Source organism: Equus caballus, chromosome 3 (genome assembly GCF_041296265.1).
Source record: "Equus caballus isolate H_3958 breed thoroughbred chromosome 3, TB-T2T, whole genome shotgun sequence".
Lineage (NCBI taxonomy): Eukaryota > Metazoa > Chordata > Mammalia > Perissodactyla > Equidae > Equus > Equus caballus.
This window is the reverse complement of record NC_091686.1, coordinates 74982206-75000997: the sequence shown is the minus strand read 5'-3', so window position 1 is coordinate 75000997 and position 18792 is coordinate 74982206. Positions and strand designations below refer to the sequence as shown.

Here is an 18792-nt window from a genome sequence, read left to right as displayed (position 1 = left end):
ACAAAATCATTGCTGATGTAAAAACACACTGTCAGTAGGTATTTTGTGGAAAGCTTTTGGAAAAGCAACATCAAACAAACCTGATTAAAAGTTGTCACCATTTCCCTAGAGCAGAAGGATAGGAAAGAAATATCAGAATGTCCTGCAAGCGCAATTTTTCTCAAAATGTGGGTCAAACACACCTTGCAGCAGAATCACTGGCGGTGAGTGTGTGTGTGTGTGTGTGTGTGTGTGTGTTAAAACATGAGATTCTTGGGTCCTCTCTTGGAAATACTGAATCACAAATTCAGAGTGTGGAGTCCATGAGTAAGTAATTCTTAAACACATTGAAGATTAAAAACAGCATGCATTGCCCTTAAACAGCACAGCCACCATTATACAAAAATCCTGTCTAGAATGGGTTCAGTAACTCTCAGTGAATCCTTTTGTCAAGATTACAGTGTCGAAAGAAGAGAGATTAAGAAAGTAGGAAGGCCAGCTAAGCAGCAGACTTTAATTAATAAAGTCTTGTTTCAGAGATCTGAAAAATCTAATTTCTATATATATAATTCCTATGAATTACAATTAAGGCTCTGTGTCTGGATCTTTAAAAAAAAAAAAAGGCTAAACCTGACATAAGCAAGGAAACAAAAATTTGGCGCAGAATTATGTGAAGACCTCCAAAAATCTTTAAAACACATTACACATCAACATCGCTACCAGTGACTGGAATTATAACACTGATTTGAATAATAGAGAAACCATCAAACTCATTCATTTATGAAGTACTTTACCAAACACAGGTGCCAGGCACTGTTGTGACCCCCAGGGAAAGATACCAGAAAAACAGACAAGAGAGCAAATAGTGATAGTGCCTTGTGCTCCAGGTTATGTTAGAGAAGCAGGCCCCAACTGGAGAGCAGAGAAAGCTTTCTCAAGGAAGCAGCAATTAAGGTGGATCTGAAGACCGAGCTATCTAGGACAATGACTTAAGAAATAGGCTTCAGGTAGAGGAAATAGCATGAGCAATATTCACTAGTGATTCAGAGCATATTGGCTCTGGAGTCAGAATGCCTTGGTTTTGATTCCTATTCCCTCACTTACTAGATTTGTGACCTTGGGCAAATCACGTCACATCTTTAAACTTCAGTTTCTTCATCCTAAAAATGGGAATAATAATAATATTATGTCATGAGGACATTGCTAGGATCAAATAAGAAAACGCAAATAAAGTTCTTCATATTGTAATGTGCATGCAATAAATGCTGAAATATGCTGGCCACCATTGTCTCTGGCATTGTTACCACAATAGATAGAAGGGAGAAAGAGAAGGAAAAGAAGATCCTGAAGTGCCTTTTTAGAAACCGGATGAGTCTCTGGCAAGATTCGAAAGTCATTGAACCAAATAAGGGTTTGATGGCTTCTAAAAATATTCCACCCTATCCGCCAATCCTTATTAAATAAAGCAGAGACAAATTATGGACAAAGTCATCGGCTTAGAGTCTCATCTTTGAACTGTGTTTCCAAAACAGCAAATAGGCAGAGGAGCAAGTACAGAACTTGCACTTCCCTTAAGCCAAGATTCAATGTAGACAAGCAGCTTCGGTTGGCAAAATTAAAAGCTTGTTGTTGGCAGCCATAATCAGGACACTAATCTGGTCACAGAAGCATCAGTGTGAGGCCAATGTAGAGATAGTCACGATATATAATTAAACAAAACATTTGTCTATAGACATATTTCCTTAGCAACTTTAATAATCGACCAAATTAATGTCTACCCACACACAAAAATGCTGCAGTTAAGAAGATTTGTATTTTTTCCAAATATATTTTGGTGAAAATGAAAATTGTGTCTATTTTCCATATACAAAATACTTTCTTTTCCCTTTTTGCTCTTTCATGTTATTATTCTCTTGTTTCTTTGTGTTATTGCTCTAGATATCTTATCAAAATTAGAAGAACTTCAATGTTAATATAAAACTCAGTGTTTTAAGAAATCATTGAGGATAGTCACCTTTGGAAAATGAAGTTTCTTGGTTTGCTCCTGCAAGTTTGCAGCAATGCTTTTGTTATCTGTAGAATCAGTGGTTCCATACATTATTTTTCACTTTTGAATGTTTTTCCTCTTTCCATTTTACCGCACCAATGAGTTTTTCTATACGTATAGTGCTCAAAAAGCTTCAAACCTGTTTTTCCCATAGTTTCTTCCATGGACTCATACTATTTAGAATATTATTGAAAGGTTTTTTAAATACTGCTATAGTAATATTTATTAATACCTTATTACATGCTAGGCATTACACTGATTGTTTTGTAGATATCAACATATTTAATCTTCATAACCATCCTGTGTCATAGCTATCACTAATTTTTCCATTTTACAAATGGAAAAACTGAGGTTCTGGGAAGTTTAAGTAACTCACCCATGTCACACAGCTAGTAAGTGGCAGAGACAGTGGGGAAACCAGAAAATCTGGCTCCACAGTCTAGAAATTCAATCAATATACTATCTGTTGCTCTACATAACAGATTCAAGAAAACACAGTTTCTACTGGCTCATTTCGTTCTGAAGACAATAAAACTATATTAGGTACATCATTTAGGGAAATGGCAATATAGCTGAAAATGTGGTCTACTAGTGTTTTTGTTTTCCTTTCTTTTTTTATAAAATAATATTTGTGTATACTGAATGAAAATCACTTCAAGAGGGCTTTAAAATGAATAAAGAATGCTCGTAAATTAGGTAGCCAGAGAATGGGCCTCTATTACTGGGTGAGTTGAAACATAAAGTATACTGGAAGTATAACAGGTATAGCAGCACATTACATGGCCAAAAGCAACACAGGTGGATCTACAAAATGCATTGATTATGATGAAAAAAATTAGTACACAGAATGAGATATTTAATATAATCATTAAATTAAGTTAAAAGCTTATATATGCAATATTAAGTAAACATTTAATTAGAAAATTTATGAATGAAAATAAACAACATATAAAAAGGCTGCTGTTTAGTGTAGAGAAATGGCAAATGGATTTGAGATAAAAGTGGTGCATAAGAAAATATATAAACCAGGTGAGGGTCTTGAATAGTTCAAAGATGGTAATATGCCATGAGTTGAGGCATATTATTATTATTATTTTTTTTTTTGAGGAAGATCAGCCCTGAGCTAACATCTGCTGCCAATCCTCCTCTTTTTGATGAGGAAGACTGGCCCTGAGCTAACATCTGTGCCCATCTTCCTCCACTTTATATGCGGGATGCCTGCCACAGCACAGCTTGCCAAGTGGTGGCATGTCTGCACCCGGGATCCGAACTGGCGAACCCAGGGCTGCCCAGAAGCGGAACGTGAGCACTTAACCACTGAGCCACCAGGCTGGCCCGAGGCATATTATTAACTCAACCCTCAACACCTGAAATACAAAAAATATGTGGAATGAAGGAAAGAAAGAACAAAAAAAGAAGGAAGGAAGGAGGGAGGGAAAGAGAGAGATAGGACAGACAAATCTTAATTACTTGAAAAAACAGATTTTCCAAAAATGTTAGAGATAACTTAACAATGTATGCGGGGAAATTTTCATTCAGATTTGAACAATTCATTGGATATCATAGTTTGAATGTCCTTTATATATTTATAAAACTCAGGTAATGAACCTTGTCTCTCCAATATAGAAATCAGAACTCAGAAACATCCAGGTCCCTCTCTTCTAGGACAAATGTACTTGGCTCTAGATTCATTGAACAGACTTGCCCAGGCAAGATATTGATTCAAATAGGCAACTTAGGAAACCAGGCTCTTGATGAAGTTCTCATATTTTGCTTTCTGCTGGTGAGGATGGCAGCAAAATATGAATATTTGCATACCAAATCTTCAATACTGAAGATTTTTCAGTAGCTTCAGCTTTGAGATTCAGAAGTAGCAATACCACTAGCAACAGTAACAATTGCAATAAAGTCCAGTGCCTGACATTTACCGCTTGGCAGCGACAACGGCAATGTTTCGCTTCATCAGGCCAGATCTGTAGTAGAGTGTCGGGAGTTTCTCCTGGAAACCTAGCCTCTAATCTTTGAATCTATTCTTCTCAATAATTGTACAAATCACTTAAAAATCTTTATTAAAGGTTCTTTCTGTTTAAGCTAGCCAGAGTAGGTTTTGTTTGAAACTAAGAAAACAGACATTAAAAACAAAAAAATCTTCCCCAAAGAGAAGCATTGCAGGCAACAGTCTTTTAAGGGAACGGGAATATAGAATTAATGATTTAACTGTTCATATTTCAAAGTGGCAAGGTCCTATTTAGTATTAAAAGATGATAACCTAACAATGCCTGGCATATAGTGGCATCTGTCTCATCAGCTGTGGTCAACTCACAGCACTTCTTGAAGATAATAGTGACTAAATTCCAGCTGTTTTAGTAGTATAAAAGAATGAAAAATACAACAAATGTAAGGAGGAATGGCTGTGTCTAACTGAACTGCAGAATTTAAAGAAATAACATAAGCAGCTCAAAATTTAAATTCTCAGTTCCAGTTATATTGAGATGATTTGTCTCCAGGCCATAAGTATCTCACATTCTCTTACAGTGAAAAGGATAACAGAGTCGCACATCAAAATCCATGTCTTATTCCACAGAATTCCTGAATTACAAAGATGATTGAATTTACTTCCTTGCCTCGTGAGAAAATGATGCCACTGATCGGGAAAAAAGTGCACTCCTGAGCATTGGAATGCAGACATGTGGGAGAATTCAGATGACTCAAAATATTCTCAATTTCTAAAACTTACAGAGTCTCTCTTGCTATCAGATTCAGCTGCTCCACACCTGACTGAGGAAGCTGTTCCTTCACGTCTTCAATACCAAGTCCACAACTTATCTAAGATCGTTAACTGACAGAAGGAAGCAATTCTCCTCCTGCCCAAACCTATTACTCCATCTGAAGTCAAGATCCCAGCATCCTCTTGGGAGCCAATTATCAAGTCAATACTGGAGACAAGAAGCTACTTGAACAAGAGACTCACAATATTCTAAAACTTAAATCTGTAAAAGCATAGGAAATATGTGTGAAAATGGATTTTATGTGTTTCTTACATAGGAGTGAGAAACAATTTAATTCAAGCTGGTATAAATGCATGATTAGAGATTTTGGATTTGTTGTGCTTCTCCAGGTAGTTGGCACAACTGCTAAATGCTTCTTCAACTAGTTCACCAAAATCTGGACCGAAAGGTGGCCTACGTTAGATAAAGTTCAGATACCAGGAATTCGTCGTTTTAATGTAGAAGGGATTAAATGACCTGCTGAAATAGGAATGTTAAAGTTGAGTTTTTCTTCAAGACCTATGAAACTACCCACTTATTACATCTTCAGCCAGGACTCAGGAGACACTTTCTTTAAAAAGATAATGATGAGAAATAAATTGATGAGGACAGTGACACCTTTATAAATAAAATCTCTATAAATTCTGTTCTCTATACTTGAGAACAGAGAGGTTGAAGCCCCAGTGAAATGATTTCCTGGTTTCTTTAGGGTTCAGGTGTGGTAGAGGCCAAGTAGCAGCACTTTACCACTGGAAGGAAGTTGGGCATGGATTTCATAACAGGCAGCAGGATTTGAATGGTAAACAGTCTAGTACTCTGGCATTCAGAGACCGAAATAATGGGCCATTTGATCTGTACCACCAATGACATCAAGGTCTGAGAAATACAATCAAAATTTAGCCACCTAGTCATGATCTCGCATCAATTCCCAGAACTGAGTTAGTTTACTCACCCCATAGCCCCTTCAAGGAAGAGAGAGTTGATTGCCTTTACAGAAGGACCGTGCAATAGTCACATCTATTAATATTGTAGATGTTCCTTTTAGCTTTTCTGAAAAGTATCTCTGGCCATTTCTAAATAAATGGGGGGTGGGGGGAAATTCAGTGACTATTGAACAATGCCCCTGAGCTAATGTGCATCCAGAATACCACTAAGAAACATTGATCTGAGTGGAGGCCCTGGGGGTAATGTGATGAATGAGATTTTGTCCTGAGCCCATATTACGAATGTCACAGTGATCCCTCCATTCTATCCTTTGATTATTTCACCAGATCACTGGTATATATTTAGAAGATTTACTCTGCAACTGGAAGTAATCCCTCTTGTCTCTGAGGCCCATGAAGTAAAAGGCGTAAAACTGTAGTAATGACCAATCTGAAATTATCTCCCTCCTACCACAGGAATCAACACAAATCTTTATTGTATCTGTAGGGGCATCTGTAGGTGGCAGTGATTAGTGCCACCATAAAAAACATGGAAGAATAAAGGGTGGGGGGTTAGGAACATGTACAGATTTAAATTATTTATTTGGTCTGTGTAGAAGACAAACTTGTCTTGGCAAACAACAATGCATTTAATCACCAATACATGCGGTGATTACAAATACAGCCAAATATGGTCCCTCCATATTTCAGCTCTACAGCAGAATTCAGTCTTCAGCAACCCTGATCATCTCAACATCCTATGACAAATCACACTGGTCGATGACTTGAATGGCATTAAACTGAAAGTATCTGATTAAAGGGGATTATCACATCCCCCAAACGCCTTTGCAAGAACCAAGAAATAAAACCCATCAAAATATAGAGTCCCTCTTGCTTAGATATTTTTGATAGTCTGGAACAAGTGGCGACATTCTCTCTAAAGTGTTTGCTGTACTTTGCAACTGATGTCATGTCAACCTAGCCCTATGAGGAAAGAGTCCAAGAGTTCAAGGCTAATTCAAAACAATTAAAATTTGGTCTATTTCAACTCAGAATTAAGATGCTTTACTTTTGCATATTAAAGTATTAGTAATTTTGGTTTATCGTTATAATGGGCTTATTCTTTCTTGGGATAAAATATACATTTGTATATATCAGAAGAGCTTTAAGCTTTAGCTCTTGGTACAGTATACCTAGTGAAAATTATTTTAAAATAAAAACAAAGAATGTGTTTATAGAAGAATATGATAAATCATACTCTTTTGTGAGCAGATAATGAAACTTTTAAAGTATTTGCTATCAGTGGGATATTTAATTTTTACACCATGTGTTGACATATCACTCTTTATTTTCTTATCTACTTATATCTGTCTATCTACCCATCTATCCAGAAGATGCATACTTTAGATACCCTAAAGAATAAAACAGAAGAACAACAGAAGTGCTGTCATGTAAATAATCTATTTTTTTTGCAAAGAAAGATTACCATATGTAAGCCAATTTTTTGAAAGAATGGATTGTATAAGAAAGACATAAACTTACTCAAAAACTGGAAGAACTCAAGGACTTCTATTCATTTTCTAAGTTTAAGAGTTTAATAGTGTATCATTTGCATATCCATCATTTTATCCACTTTGCAATTTGACTATTTGTTAAGAGTTCTCTACATAATTAACATATTCACACTTTATTTTCCTATCATTTTCCCCTTCCTCACAGACAGTATTCCTTTACCTTCATTAAATTACTTTTTTCTTGCTTTTTCTCCTTCATATGTGTTTATTTTTCTTGACCATGAAAATCTCTCACATCAATTTTACGATTCTTTCCTGTCAACCTCAGTACTACTTGCTGCCTTTTACAAGGACCATAAATTCCAACTAATTCTGGTGGTTAGCTTTTCTTAAAACTTTATATTTTGACTTGACTATTAAATTACATGCAAAATGTATCATTTAAATTCAGACAACTTCTCGCAAAAGCAAGATGCTAGACTCCATAATGATATAATGGCTAGAAAAATGTTCTAAATACTGTATAAACATCCATAAATTAATCATTTAATCACTATCCTCAGCATGAAATCATTATTTTCTTTTATAGATTGATCAGCCAGGGTTACCTCATCAATTTCAGTTCCTAGCTTAACACCAGATTCTCATCTTGAAATATTGCTATTTTTCTTTTTGTACTTTCTGAATATAATTTTGAATCTAGATGGTTCATACCTTGTGTGGATGTCACAAAAAATAAGTCAATCAGAAAATGTCAGGACAAATTACAAATTTGAAACAAATCAATTAGGAAAGAAATGCACTTCTCAAAAAATACTTCTTAGAGGAGATGGAAAATGAATTTAAAATCTGGTGAAATAATTTTCATATAAAACCACATATGATACAGATAACTTTCTTCAATTTAATGTTTAAAAAATATTTAGACTTTGAAAACCAACTACTGCAGGCTACTTTCTAGAATGTTGAAAATTGATAAATGTCCAGCCATAGTAGCATTAAATCTAAGACTTTTTGGGAGTTACTTGAAGTTAACAATTTTTGTGGAACTTGAGACTTAGTTGGTCTGGAACGTCAGAGACTGAGAAAAATCTCCTACTTTTGATTTTTTTGAGTAGGTTTGCAGAGATTTGACAGTACGAATCTGTGGAGAACTTGGAAAAAAGCAGCAACCCAAAGTCAATAAAATGTTTGTTCTGAATAAAATGTTTGTTTTACATGATAGCCATGCCTTGAACAGCTGGATGAAAATTATTCTTTCATGGTATTTAAGGTATTTATAGTTCAAAAAACACACTTTGCAATCTAAACAGGCCAGAAAGTCAAAGACAACGAGAGCAAATATTTATTAAGCACCTCATTTTAAAAATAAACAGTCATTTCCTACAACTAGTTCATCAGAGAAATATCTTTCAAAGAAGTTAATGTTATGCAAGCTAGAAAATGTCCTCCCAAAGGAATACAACTCATAGTCCTTGTTCAATATGCTTTCAATATGTTAATGGAAGATTCATATGTAGAACCAAGTAAGGTTGAAAGACGTTACACAAGAAGCCTGATATCACACATTTAAAGATAGTATTTTTCTGACGTGGGAAGACAGTTCACGTTAATTGAACACTTGTGACATCTAGGTACTGTGATGGAAAATCAACATATGCTAGTATTGCCCGCAGCTGAGTCTATACTGAAGGAAAACTTAATTGTCACTGTTCTTCTTCAGCTCTTTAGCACTTTAATTAGTTCCACTCTAGGTTTGGGAGTAAATGGAAAAAAATACAAAGGATTCATTGAGGATAGTGGCATACATATGTGCAATGTTTTCTCTCACCGAATAAAAAGAAAATGTTGTGGGAATGAATTCAACATAGCTAAGAACATCTAGAGCGTTCAGAATGATTCTTAGTGAATCATTCAAGTACCTTCGTGTCATCTGTGCTACTCTTGAATGTTTCACTCAGTTTTATTAATTAGAAGCAACTATAAACTCAACTGCATGCATTTTCTTATTCTCAACAGACAACCACTTGATTTACCTGACACATCCAACAATTCAAATTTTGTTGGCCAAGACATGATTACCAACAGGATTCTCTTGTCAACCCAGTCATTCCACAACCTACAAACTTATACCAATATTATATGAACTAAGTTCAACTCAATCCAGTCAAACATATCCTATTTCATTGTGAGTACTGCTGTCAAGGATGTCCTCACCAATCAAAGTCCTCCTGAGGTACTAACGAGGTGACAAGCTTACACCCTTGAACTGAGAGTTGTGGCCAGGGAATAGAGGAAAGTTACGTTTAATGCCTCCTCCCGTCCAGATACCTACTGTTGACAAAAACAAGTTATAAACTACTCATAGGCTTTAAATGATTCTTGCCACATGATAGGTTGAATTATTAATTCAGTCATAGTTTATCTTTGGTTTTTATTTTACCAGGAAAGAAGCCTTCTATACTGATTTACTTAAAATTTAATATTTGAGGGGAAATTGTGGGAGAATTAGTAACTCAAGCAGAACTGTGCTCTCTACTTTCCAAAAATTATTCTCTAACAATTCCAAGATCTTCACATGAAACATAGATGTGTTTTCATATGGTTGTACAATAGTTCATAGTTATTTGAATTTTGATAAATGGATTTATCAAAGAAAAATTCACTTCATGCATTTTTATTATAATAATAATATTAACAATAAGAAAAGCCTATTCCAATGTGCAAAGAAAATTCGGCTATAGTGCCAAGCAAACAAATAAACAAACAAGCAAATAAAATTTGCCTGATTACATGCTAAATTAACGAATTTAACAAAAGACTCAAAGTAAACAAAACAAAAAATGTAGATTTGAGCTATAATAATTTCAATGTGTGAAATTATAAGATAAAGAATTTTTGCTACAAATGAATTTGAGCCAATAATGTATTTTTAATGAAAAAATTCAATTAAAACATATTTTTTTTCTTTCTGGCCATGCATGTGTCTGCTAAGAAAGCCTTAGCTTTTATATGTTTAAAACCAGAAAAGCATTCCGAGGTGTATTCTACTTTAAATCTTAACGCTGTGGTTTAGGAGACGTTCCCTCACAGATCTCAGGCAACTTTGCCCTCAGCTGAGGGGATAATTGACAGAGCTTGGTCTGGGGTACATGATTTGGTTGGACATCACACTTACCTGCTTGATTTGTGGTTACATTTACAGACACATACTGCCGGGCTCCTGGGCTCAGGTCGGACACTCCATTCACTGCCTCAATCTCAAAGGTATAGTTTGTGTGAGCGAGCAGATCCACCATCATGACAGAGGTATTTTTCAGGCCGATTTGCTGGGGGAGGTACCTGACATGACCGTCACACTCGTCACACACACCTGCATGGGAGTTGCACTTCTTGCATGCAATATAATATGACACATCTTTCCTTCCACCAGTGTCAGCAGGAGGAATCCATTCCAGAAAGACACTAGTTTCATTAACATTTGAGATGGCATTCCGAGGAGCTGAGGGGGGTCCTGGTTTGCAAAGTAAAGTAAGAAAAACATATTTTAAGATGATAAAATTAGGCATTGTTTACTGCACAAATCCCTGGTCTGAGAGAAAAAAAATAGATTTTCAATCAATCTTTTAAGAAGGGAGAACACGAGAGTTAAGAATTTGTAATAATCTTGGAAAAATCGTGTGATAGTTTTGTAGGGACAATAGTGGGATTTATATCCTACAGAAATGACTTGGCATTGTTATAACACTATTTCAGGTGAAGCAGAAGTTTTGCTTTGTGTATAAAGAATTATGGAGTAAAATTATGTATGCAAAAATAATGTTACAGAAAATTACATATTCAAAAAGTGGCAAGTCCTTTGGCAAATCCAAGGAAAAATTCTCCTTAAGGATTGAACTGATTACCCCCCATTGATACTTGACCCTGAAACCTAGGAAGTAAACATGAAGGATTTACCAAGCAATGAGTACAGGTAAAAAAGGATTTTTCAGTGTGGTCCTCGACTGCAAATTCTGCAGCAAGTAAAAAATAGCCTTAGCTCATCTCAAAATAAATTGCATATCTACTGATAAATCACCAACGGAATTTGGAACCTCCCTCATATGTTAAGAAAGAACTAGAATTTACATAGTCAGTCAACATTACAATCTGTAATAAAACTTCACTAACTTTGATATTGTTCTTATATTGTGGTTCTGCAAGCTTTGAATTTTACTTAAATGGAAATCTGAAATTTATTTGAAAGATAACTCTCAAAATCACTACAAGATGAGGAATGAAAGTGTTCAGATCTTGAAGGATCAGCAGAACACATTTACATATAAATAATAAATAATATCCATTTGTAGATTACTTTATTTCTGAAATTAACAATTAGCACACTAAAGAGAATTAAAATTGATTACATATCAATTGTAACAAATGTACCGCTCTGGTGGGGATGTTGATAATGGGAGAGGCTATGCATGTGTGCAGGCAGAGGTATATGAGAAATCTCTGTATTTTCCTCTGAATTTTGTTGTGAACCTAAAATTGCTCTAAAAAAATTAAAGTCTTAAAAAAATTAATTGCATAATGTCAACTGTATAGTCGATTTTCAGATATTTAGAACTATAACTTCAGTCAGCTCTTAATGGTATATGACCAGATTTTTCTCAAAGAGAAAATACATTTACATTTGTTTCAGACTTAATTAATAAAGATTTCCCAACAGGGAATAAAATGGACTATGGTGGTAGTTGAATGGTTCACAAGCATAAATTAAGCTACTTAGGATGACATAGCTTATCTGAATATGCATTGTCTGTTCTAAATATAGAGATTAACATCAATTTCTACCTAATGTTTATTAAGCCATGATTGTTGAGGACTAAATTTAACAGTGACAAGAAAACTATCTAGTATTTACAAAATGTCATTTAAATTAAAGGATCCCATAACCCAAGAAATGCCATTATTGACAAAACAATCCCCATCTTGGTATATTTATGGTTCAACTCTGTGAACTTTTCCATACATACAACCTCACACACTTCAACATAAAACAGTCACTTTTAAGTTGAAACAATTTCTTAAGATGGGAATACAAGTATTCTTTTTTCTATAACTTTTAGCTTATTGAATAGTGGGAAGTTATGGTGAAAATGTAATTTCGGATTAAAATGCTACAGGTTTACTTCTGAGAAAAACGCAAAATATACCTGAAATATATCTAGTTCAGAAAGATACCAAACAGAAGTTTCTGCCAACTGAAAGTACCCCTATTTAACCTTTCCTCTAAATCTGTGAAAATCCATCAGAATCTGACTCTTCCTTTTCCTCTGCCTCTGCTCTGAATAGCCCCTCAACATTTGGGTGGGGGTACACACACCTCTTAAAGTCAAAACAAGACAAATTCAACTGAAGCCCTAAAATAGAGGTAAAAAGTAGAGGCTCAGATTGACATGTACCTAAAAAATAATGTAATGAAATTCCACTGCCCCACTAATAGATGTGATGTATGAACCAAAGTAGAGTTGTGAGAAGTACCCTTGGTTTAAGCAGATTCATTAGAATCTAGGTTTTTATTTTTGTTTGATTTTTCTTTCCCTGCAGGTTTACAACATTCTGTTTTCCAGATTTTACATGTACATTTTTTCCCAGAAAAAATATTGAAAGGAATTGGAACCATAAATTTAATTCCAAAGAGCCAAAGGGAAAGCAAATTTAAGATTTTCGTCTGAACATCAATCAAGCCATCTGTTCAAGGGGATCGCATGCAGAATTTGTGGTACTATGAATGCAACTAAAAACAGAATATACACGCTCACAGATTATATGTTAGAAAGATCTTCTACATAAGTCCCAATAGTCTTTTGAGAAATGCATACAAATTAGTGTTCTTTTGAGACACAGTATTAGAAATTCACACGCCTGGGGACAGAGAATATATGAAGCCTGACTATGGACGCAGGTCCTAAAAGAGTGCTAAGCAGTCCTTGCCACCAGAACACGGGCTCTCCCCCATTGCCAAACCTAACAGATTTACAGAAAGGGAGGCTCACATTTGTGCTGAGAAAGAGAAGGATCATAGCCAGACCACTTAAAGAAAATAATAATTAGAAAATGAATGAAAAGTAAAAGATAATTCAAGACATGATTTTCTCTCCCTAATTTGCCATTCTATTGTCTAGCCAACATTTCTCCCCACCATTTGGGCATTCTTTTGCTTTGAAGAATCAAAATAATCTCCACTGCAACCAAACGCATCACATTCCATCATAGTTTATATCTCCTCTATTCAAATGAATCCTGCCAAGAGTATATATGATAACGTCACTTACTCATTTGAAAGAAATTGTTCATAATTAGCAATCATCTAACCTGTAAAATTATCAGTCTCATGATAAAAGAATGATCTTTAGCAAAGTAAAGCTAACTAATATCAATGATTTGAGGAATTATGAAAATACGTCTTACTGACACTATGAAATTCAGACACTGAAATACAGATGAAATTTCAGCTTTTGATCACTTAATTAAAGGAGTTGTACATCTCTTTATATTTAATGCTAATGAATACTAAGTTTCAAACATCTTTGCCATCATCCTTGAGAGCAACTACAACTTACTGAGATCTAAAATAGTAAAATAAGGTGGGTCATGGAAATTGAAAGTTATGGGCAGAGGGAATTCACTTTTCTTCCCTTTCTTCCTCTGTTTGTGTCTGATTTGCTATAAAGACTATTATTGTGGAAAAACTATGAAGATATTGCCATCAAGCAAACAAATACATAAATTTGTTTCCTTCCAATAAATACATGGAATACTAGAAAAACAAAAGCACCAAAAACACTGATGGATGTGGATGCATCCACTGCAATATTGAAATTAGATGTTTTATATTCATCACTCTAATTATATGATTATCTGATAGTATAATTAATAGCAGTTAAGGATGCTCACTAATAAGAAACATGACAACTGCTTAGAAATTCTAGCTAAAAAATTGGTTCTATGTTTGACTCCTCCATCTGATTTTCCAACCCCCAGTACTCCATGTTCTTGTAGTGTTTCCTGCCATCTTTTTTAGTGGCATTTGCAGCTTAGTGGGGCAGGTTAGAACAAGAAGGCGAAAGTGCCATTTACTGTATGTTTATATGATAGATCAAAAAAATGGCTTGGAAGAAGAAGAGAAAAAGGTTTACTGTGAACAGGGAAATGAATTTATCAAGTCATCTTTGGCTATTGTCAACACTAAAAGATCACAAAACAAAAGGAAAATTCTATATCTGTGTTCAGACGATGAATTTGAAATTAGGGCACATGGATGCTTCTGACAGTGAGAGATAAAAGAGAGTCAAACTTTTCAATGCTTTTTCAAGAAGACTGAAATTTGGTGAACAATCGTACTGGAAGATTAAACGTTATGCCTGTTTTAGGGGAAATGGTAATAGAATGTAACAGGCTCCATCATGCTCTTTTTTCAAACTGGTGAAACTTCTCATCACCAAATATCCATGGGTTTCCTTACTTGTGCATGCCATTGTGGGTGGATCAGACTCCCTCCTGAAATAATCCTTTTCACAGACACAAGAGGTTGAAGCTTCCTCATGGGTATAACTGTGAGGTGGACATTTGCTGCAGCTCTGGCTGTGAGGTGAGGCTTTGAAGAACCCAGGTCTGCACACTGTCAAAAGAAATAAGAGACTAAGCTTTTCCCTGGAACAGATGCAGTGTTTGTTTTGTGAATCACGTCATTATTTTGACTAATATACACAGATTACATATAACACAAGCTTTGTATTAATTTCAAAAACCTTCATAAGCTTCTGAATCATAAATACTAGGCTATTCATTCAGATAATCAAATATTTAAGTATTTAAATTAAACGTTTGGAATGTATATATTTTTAATGATTTTTATGCTACAGGAGCTTATAAGAAATTACATTATAAAAGGTAAATACTTCTATGTGCTTAAAACTGAAGCAGTGCTTTAAGTATAATTTTCATTTACTCTATTATTAATACAACTTTTGTTGAAGAAATGTAAATTTTCCACTACGCTCATAGAATGGTATGGTATGCAGTAAGTGCTCAAAATTTTGTTATTGAATTAATAAATAAATTAACTGTAGAAGCTTAAAGCTTCACAAATTCTGTTAGACTGGGGAGAATGCATAAATGAGCTGATGTATCGTTCACACTATATTGATTTCAGGAAGAGTCAGATTTTAGGCATTTATTTTACATTTTTCTCCATTTTAGAACTTTTCCTTGATTCAACAAGCGTCTATTCTCATACCAGTCATACTTATACTATACAAATTGCAATGATCTATAAAAGATAGAAAGTGTGTCTTATTCAATTTTGTGTTCACAATGCTTATCACAGTGTTTGACCAGAATATGTGTTCACAAATTGCTAGGTTATGCATAAATAAATGAATGGCGTGGCATGAAGATTGTAACTGAACTATCTAGAATCAAATAAAGAAAATGTTCCCTGGATATTTTTGTTAACATTTCTGTTGGTGGTGAAGTAAGTAAGTGCTAACAATGTAAATCTTTTTATTGTGTGGATTCCCTAGAATTTGTCTCTTTCTTTCTTCTCAATGGCTAATAAAGCCAAGCTTTTATTCCAGTTGCCCAATATAGGCCATTTGAAGACCACCAAACTGATGGTTTGATAACCTTTGAAGGCTTAGTTTACATAAAGCTAATCAATCATCTATATTTTTTTCTATTTTAAAAATTCACTATTATACTTGAGCATTTATTCAAGCATCAATGAACATTTGCTAAAGCTCAAAGGTGAACTCATATTTCAATAGAAATTTTTGATAGACATAATGAAGTGGGGCCAATTTTCATGTGCTATAAATGATCTGGGGTTTTAGTAATCCATGCTCAGGCTTTCCGCCATCTCCGTGAATAATCAGGAATTGACAAAAATGAGAAGGTACTTTTTTCAGGAGATCTAATTATAGCGATAGTAAAGCCTTAATGCTCTTATAAATTCAGAGAGAATGTGAAGGTATTTCAAAGATAAGAAGAGCTTTTTGATAGCATTAGGGACATTCTTGTAGTTAAATGATTAGGAGAAGATTTTAAATATTATTTTTCTTATAACAGGATTGCTGTAGCAGCCAATACCATGCTTAGCTAACTTATCCAATTTTTCTTCTTTTATCCTTTTCAGTAAAACCATTCTCACTTTAAACACTATTTGCTTTCAAAGATGTGAAGTGTCAATCCATGCATTCCACATATTTGGAATTTATTTATCATTCATGAAACAAATGTCGCTTATTATCTTTTTAATGAGTGCCTTTTAACGTAAACATTTTGTATGATATCACATGTAACACTGTTATTCAACCCTCCAGGGGAACTCTGGGAATAGGAAAAATATAAATGTAAGTAAAAGGTAGATAAATGTGTCTTTATGTTCAGTAGATCAACAAAATGCTTTTAGCAGAGGTAGTGGGCCATAAATTTTGCTTCATACTGGGTTACAGAAGTAAACAAGGTAGACACAGCCCTGCCTTTATGATTCTTAGAAGCGTTGCATGAATAATTATAAATATGGTTATGCTCGGAAAAAGAAAGAGCATGGGGATGAACATTGACACCTAATTTAGACTGGAATGTCAAAGAAGACTTTGGAAGCTGAATCTCTGCTGAGATGTAAAAGATTAGGAAAATTATCCAATATGAGTAAGAGTATTGCAGTGCATTAGAGGGAAAAATCTTTGCAAAGTACCAAAAGAGGTGGGGAACAAACAGGGAGATGGAGGAAACTAAAGAATTGATCGGGGAGATAATAGAAATAAAGTGGCAAAGATGAAAATTAGACAGGGAAGAGGACACCAGGTCATAAACAGCTTACAGTTTTTATTATTTTGGACTTTAACTTATGAATAAGGAGAGGTTGGTATAAAGTTTTAAGCAGGGAAATAATAAGATCAAAGTGGTTTTTAACAGAAAATTTCATAGCAACATGGGACTAGAGAGGAGCATGGATGGAGGCAATTGGCCCTTTTGTTTCTGTTGTACTGGTCCAGAAAGAGACTCTGTTGCTTAACAAGAGTGGTTCAAATGGTGAGAGATAAAAGTAGGTAAATTCAGGAGATGAGTGGGACTTAAGATCAACAAGATTTTGAGACGTATTTAATGGTCAGATGAGTGAGTGGGGAATCCTATGAAGGCCCCTAAGGTCTTTGGCTTAAACCGCACAGGAAACACTGGTGCCATTTTCTCCGATAGAGAGCATTCGATGTGAAAGGTGTTCGGGAAAAGGTAATGATTATGTCTAAAGCATTATTTAATTTGAGGTGGCTAAAGAAATCCAAATAGAGGTACAGAGAGGAAAAATGCAGGTTTCAATGTTGTCCAAGAAAAGTATCACAAAACCATAATTATGTAATGCCTTCAAATCATAGCGCCAAGTCCAAACGGGACATACAATGCTGCTGGACAATTTTAGTATCATCTCCTCAGTTAACTTCAGTTCCTAGCATGAACATGATTATTTTGTAGCTTCTCTTTCTTCTAATTCCTTATAAGCTCTGTTCTTTTGTGACTCCTAGTTGGTACATTTGTCTGTGTTCTGAGATAGTGGAAGCCATCAGAGAGGAACTTTCTTATTTTCTTTCCACCAAATCTCTAAAGGTATATGCACATGTACCCACTCTCTACCTTTTTTTCCTCTTAAAATGGCAGCGTGTGCTTGCTCCCATCAGAAAAATGTCTTTATTTGTTAGGAATCCCATCTCTACTCTCGGAGGGTAATCTTTCAAGTGTCTCTATCCCTTTTACATGCTCAGTCTCTCTCTCTCTCACTCAGTCATTCACATAAGCCCAGAACAATTTTCCAGAACTTTTTAGTGAAAACACAGTGAAACGAAACAAAACAAGTAACAACAAAACTATCAATCTCACTTGATTCCAGTTCTCTCTGTAGCTACCAAACAGTTTTGTTCCCCTTCGGAACACGATTTCTTAAATTACTTTTTCATACTTGCATCTCTAGCTCCCCATTTTAAATCACATGTTGACACACTCCACTTCACTGAAACTGCTTTTGTGAAGATTACAGTCATCTCATTGCCATACTTCTCAGCAGCAGTTGATCCTGTCCTCATTGGGGAAACTCCAGTTAATTTACTACAAAATGCTAGCATAGCCTATAAGTATCCACACAATGTTTAAGAAACCCTTCAAATGCTGTGTCCTATCACACTCACTATCTCCATCCATACCAACCCACTTAGAATTTCCTGCACTTGAGGACCTCCTCTATCTGCTTCCAAATATCGCAGGAAAAGCATTCCAGGCCTAAAGAACTGTAAATTAGGGAAAAAAAGTTTGTACCCCATGATAAGGGATTTGGAAGACACTGTTGGTATTTATTTTTTGAGGGCATTCTTTCTGTCAAGCACTGTGGTAAGGAATATTTATACTGTGGTGAGAAAATAAAAAATGTACTCCACACCCTAAAGCTATAACATATTTGGGGATGCAGAAAATAAATGATAATAATCAAAAGAAGAAAAATCGATTTTTTACACTTTAAT

At 35.0% G+C, this 18792-nt stretch overlaps 1 protein-coding gene across 12 annotated transcripts in view; it reads right to left on the bottom strand.

Moving 5' to 3' along the window:
* Positions 1-18792, bottom strand: part of EPHA5 (EPH receptor A5) — a 330237-nt gene that overhangs the window by 145665 nt on the left and 165780 nt on the right. For 4 of the 12 annotated variants that reach the window (XM_005608745.4, XM_023638034.2, XM_001501074.7 and 1 more), the window contains exons 4-5: positions 14745-14900; positions 10410-10745 (exon numbers count right to left, since the gene is read on the bottom strand). The exons of 4 other annotated variants lie outside the window; for them this stretch is intronic. In XM_005608745.4, coding sequence (XP_005608802.3) covers positions 10410-10745; positions 14745-14900 — 492 coding nt within the window. The remainder of the gene's footprint in view (positions 1-10409; positions 10746-14744; positions 14901-18792) is intronic. 4 more of the 12 variants (XM_023638036.2, XM_070262401.1, XM_070262400.1 and 1 more) reach the window with 1 other exon arrangement.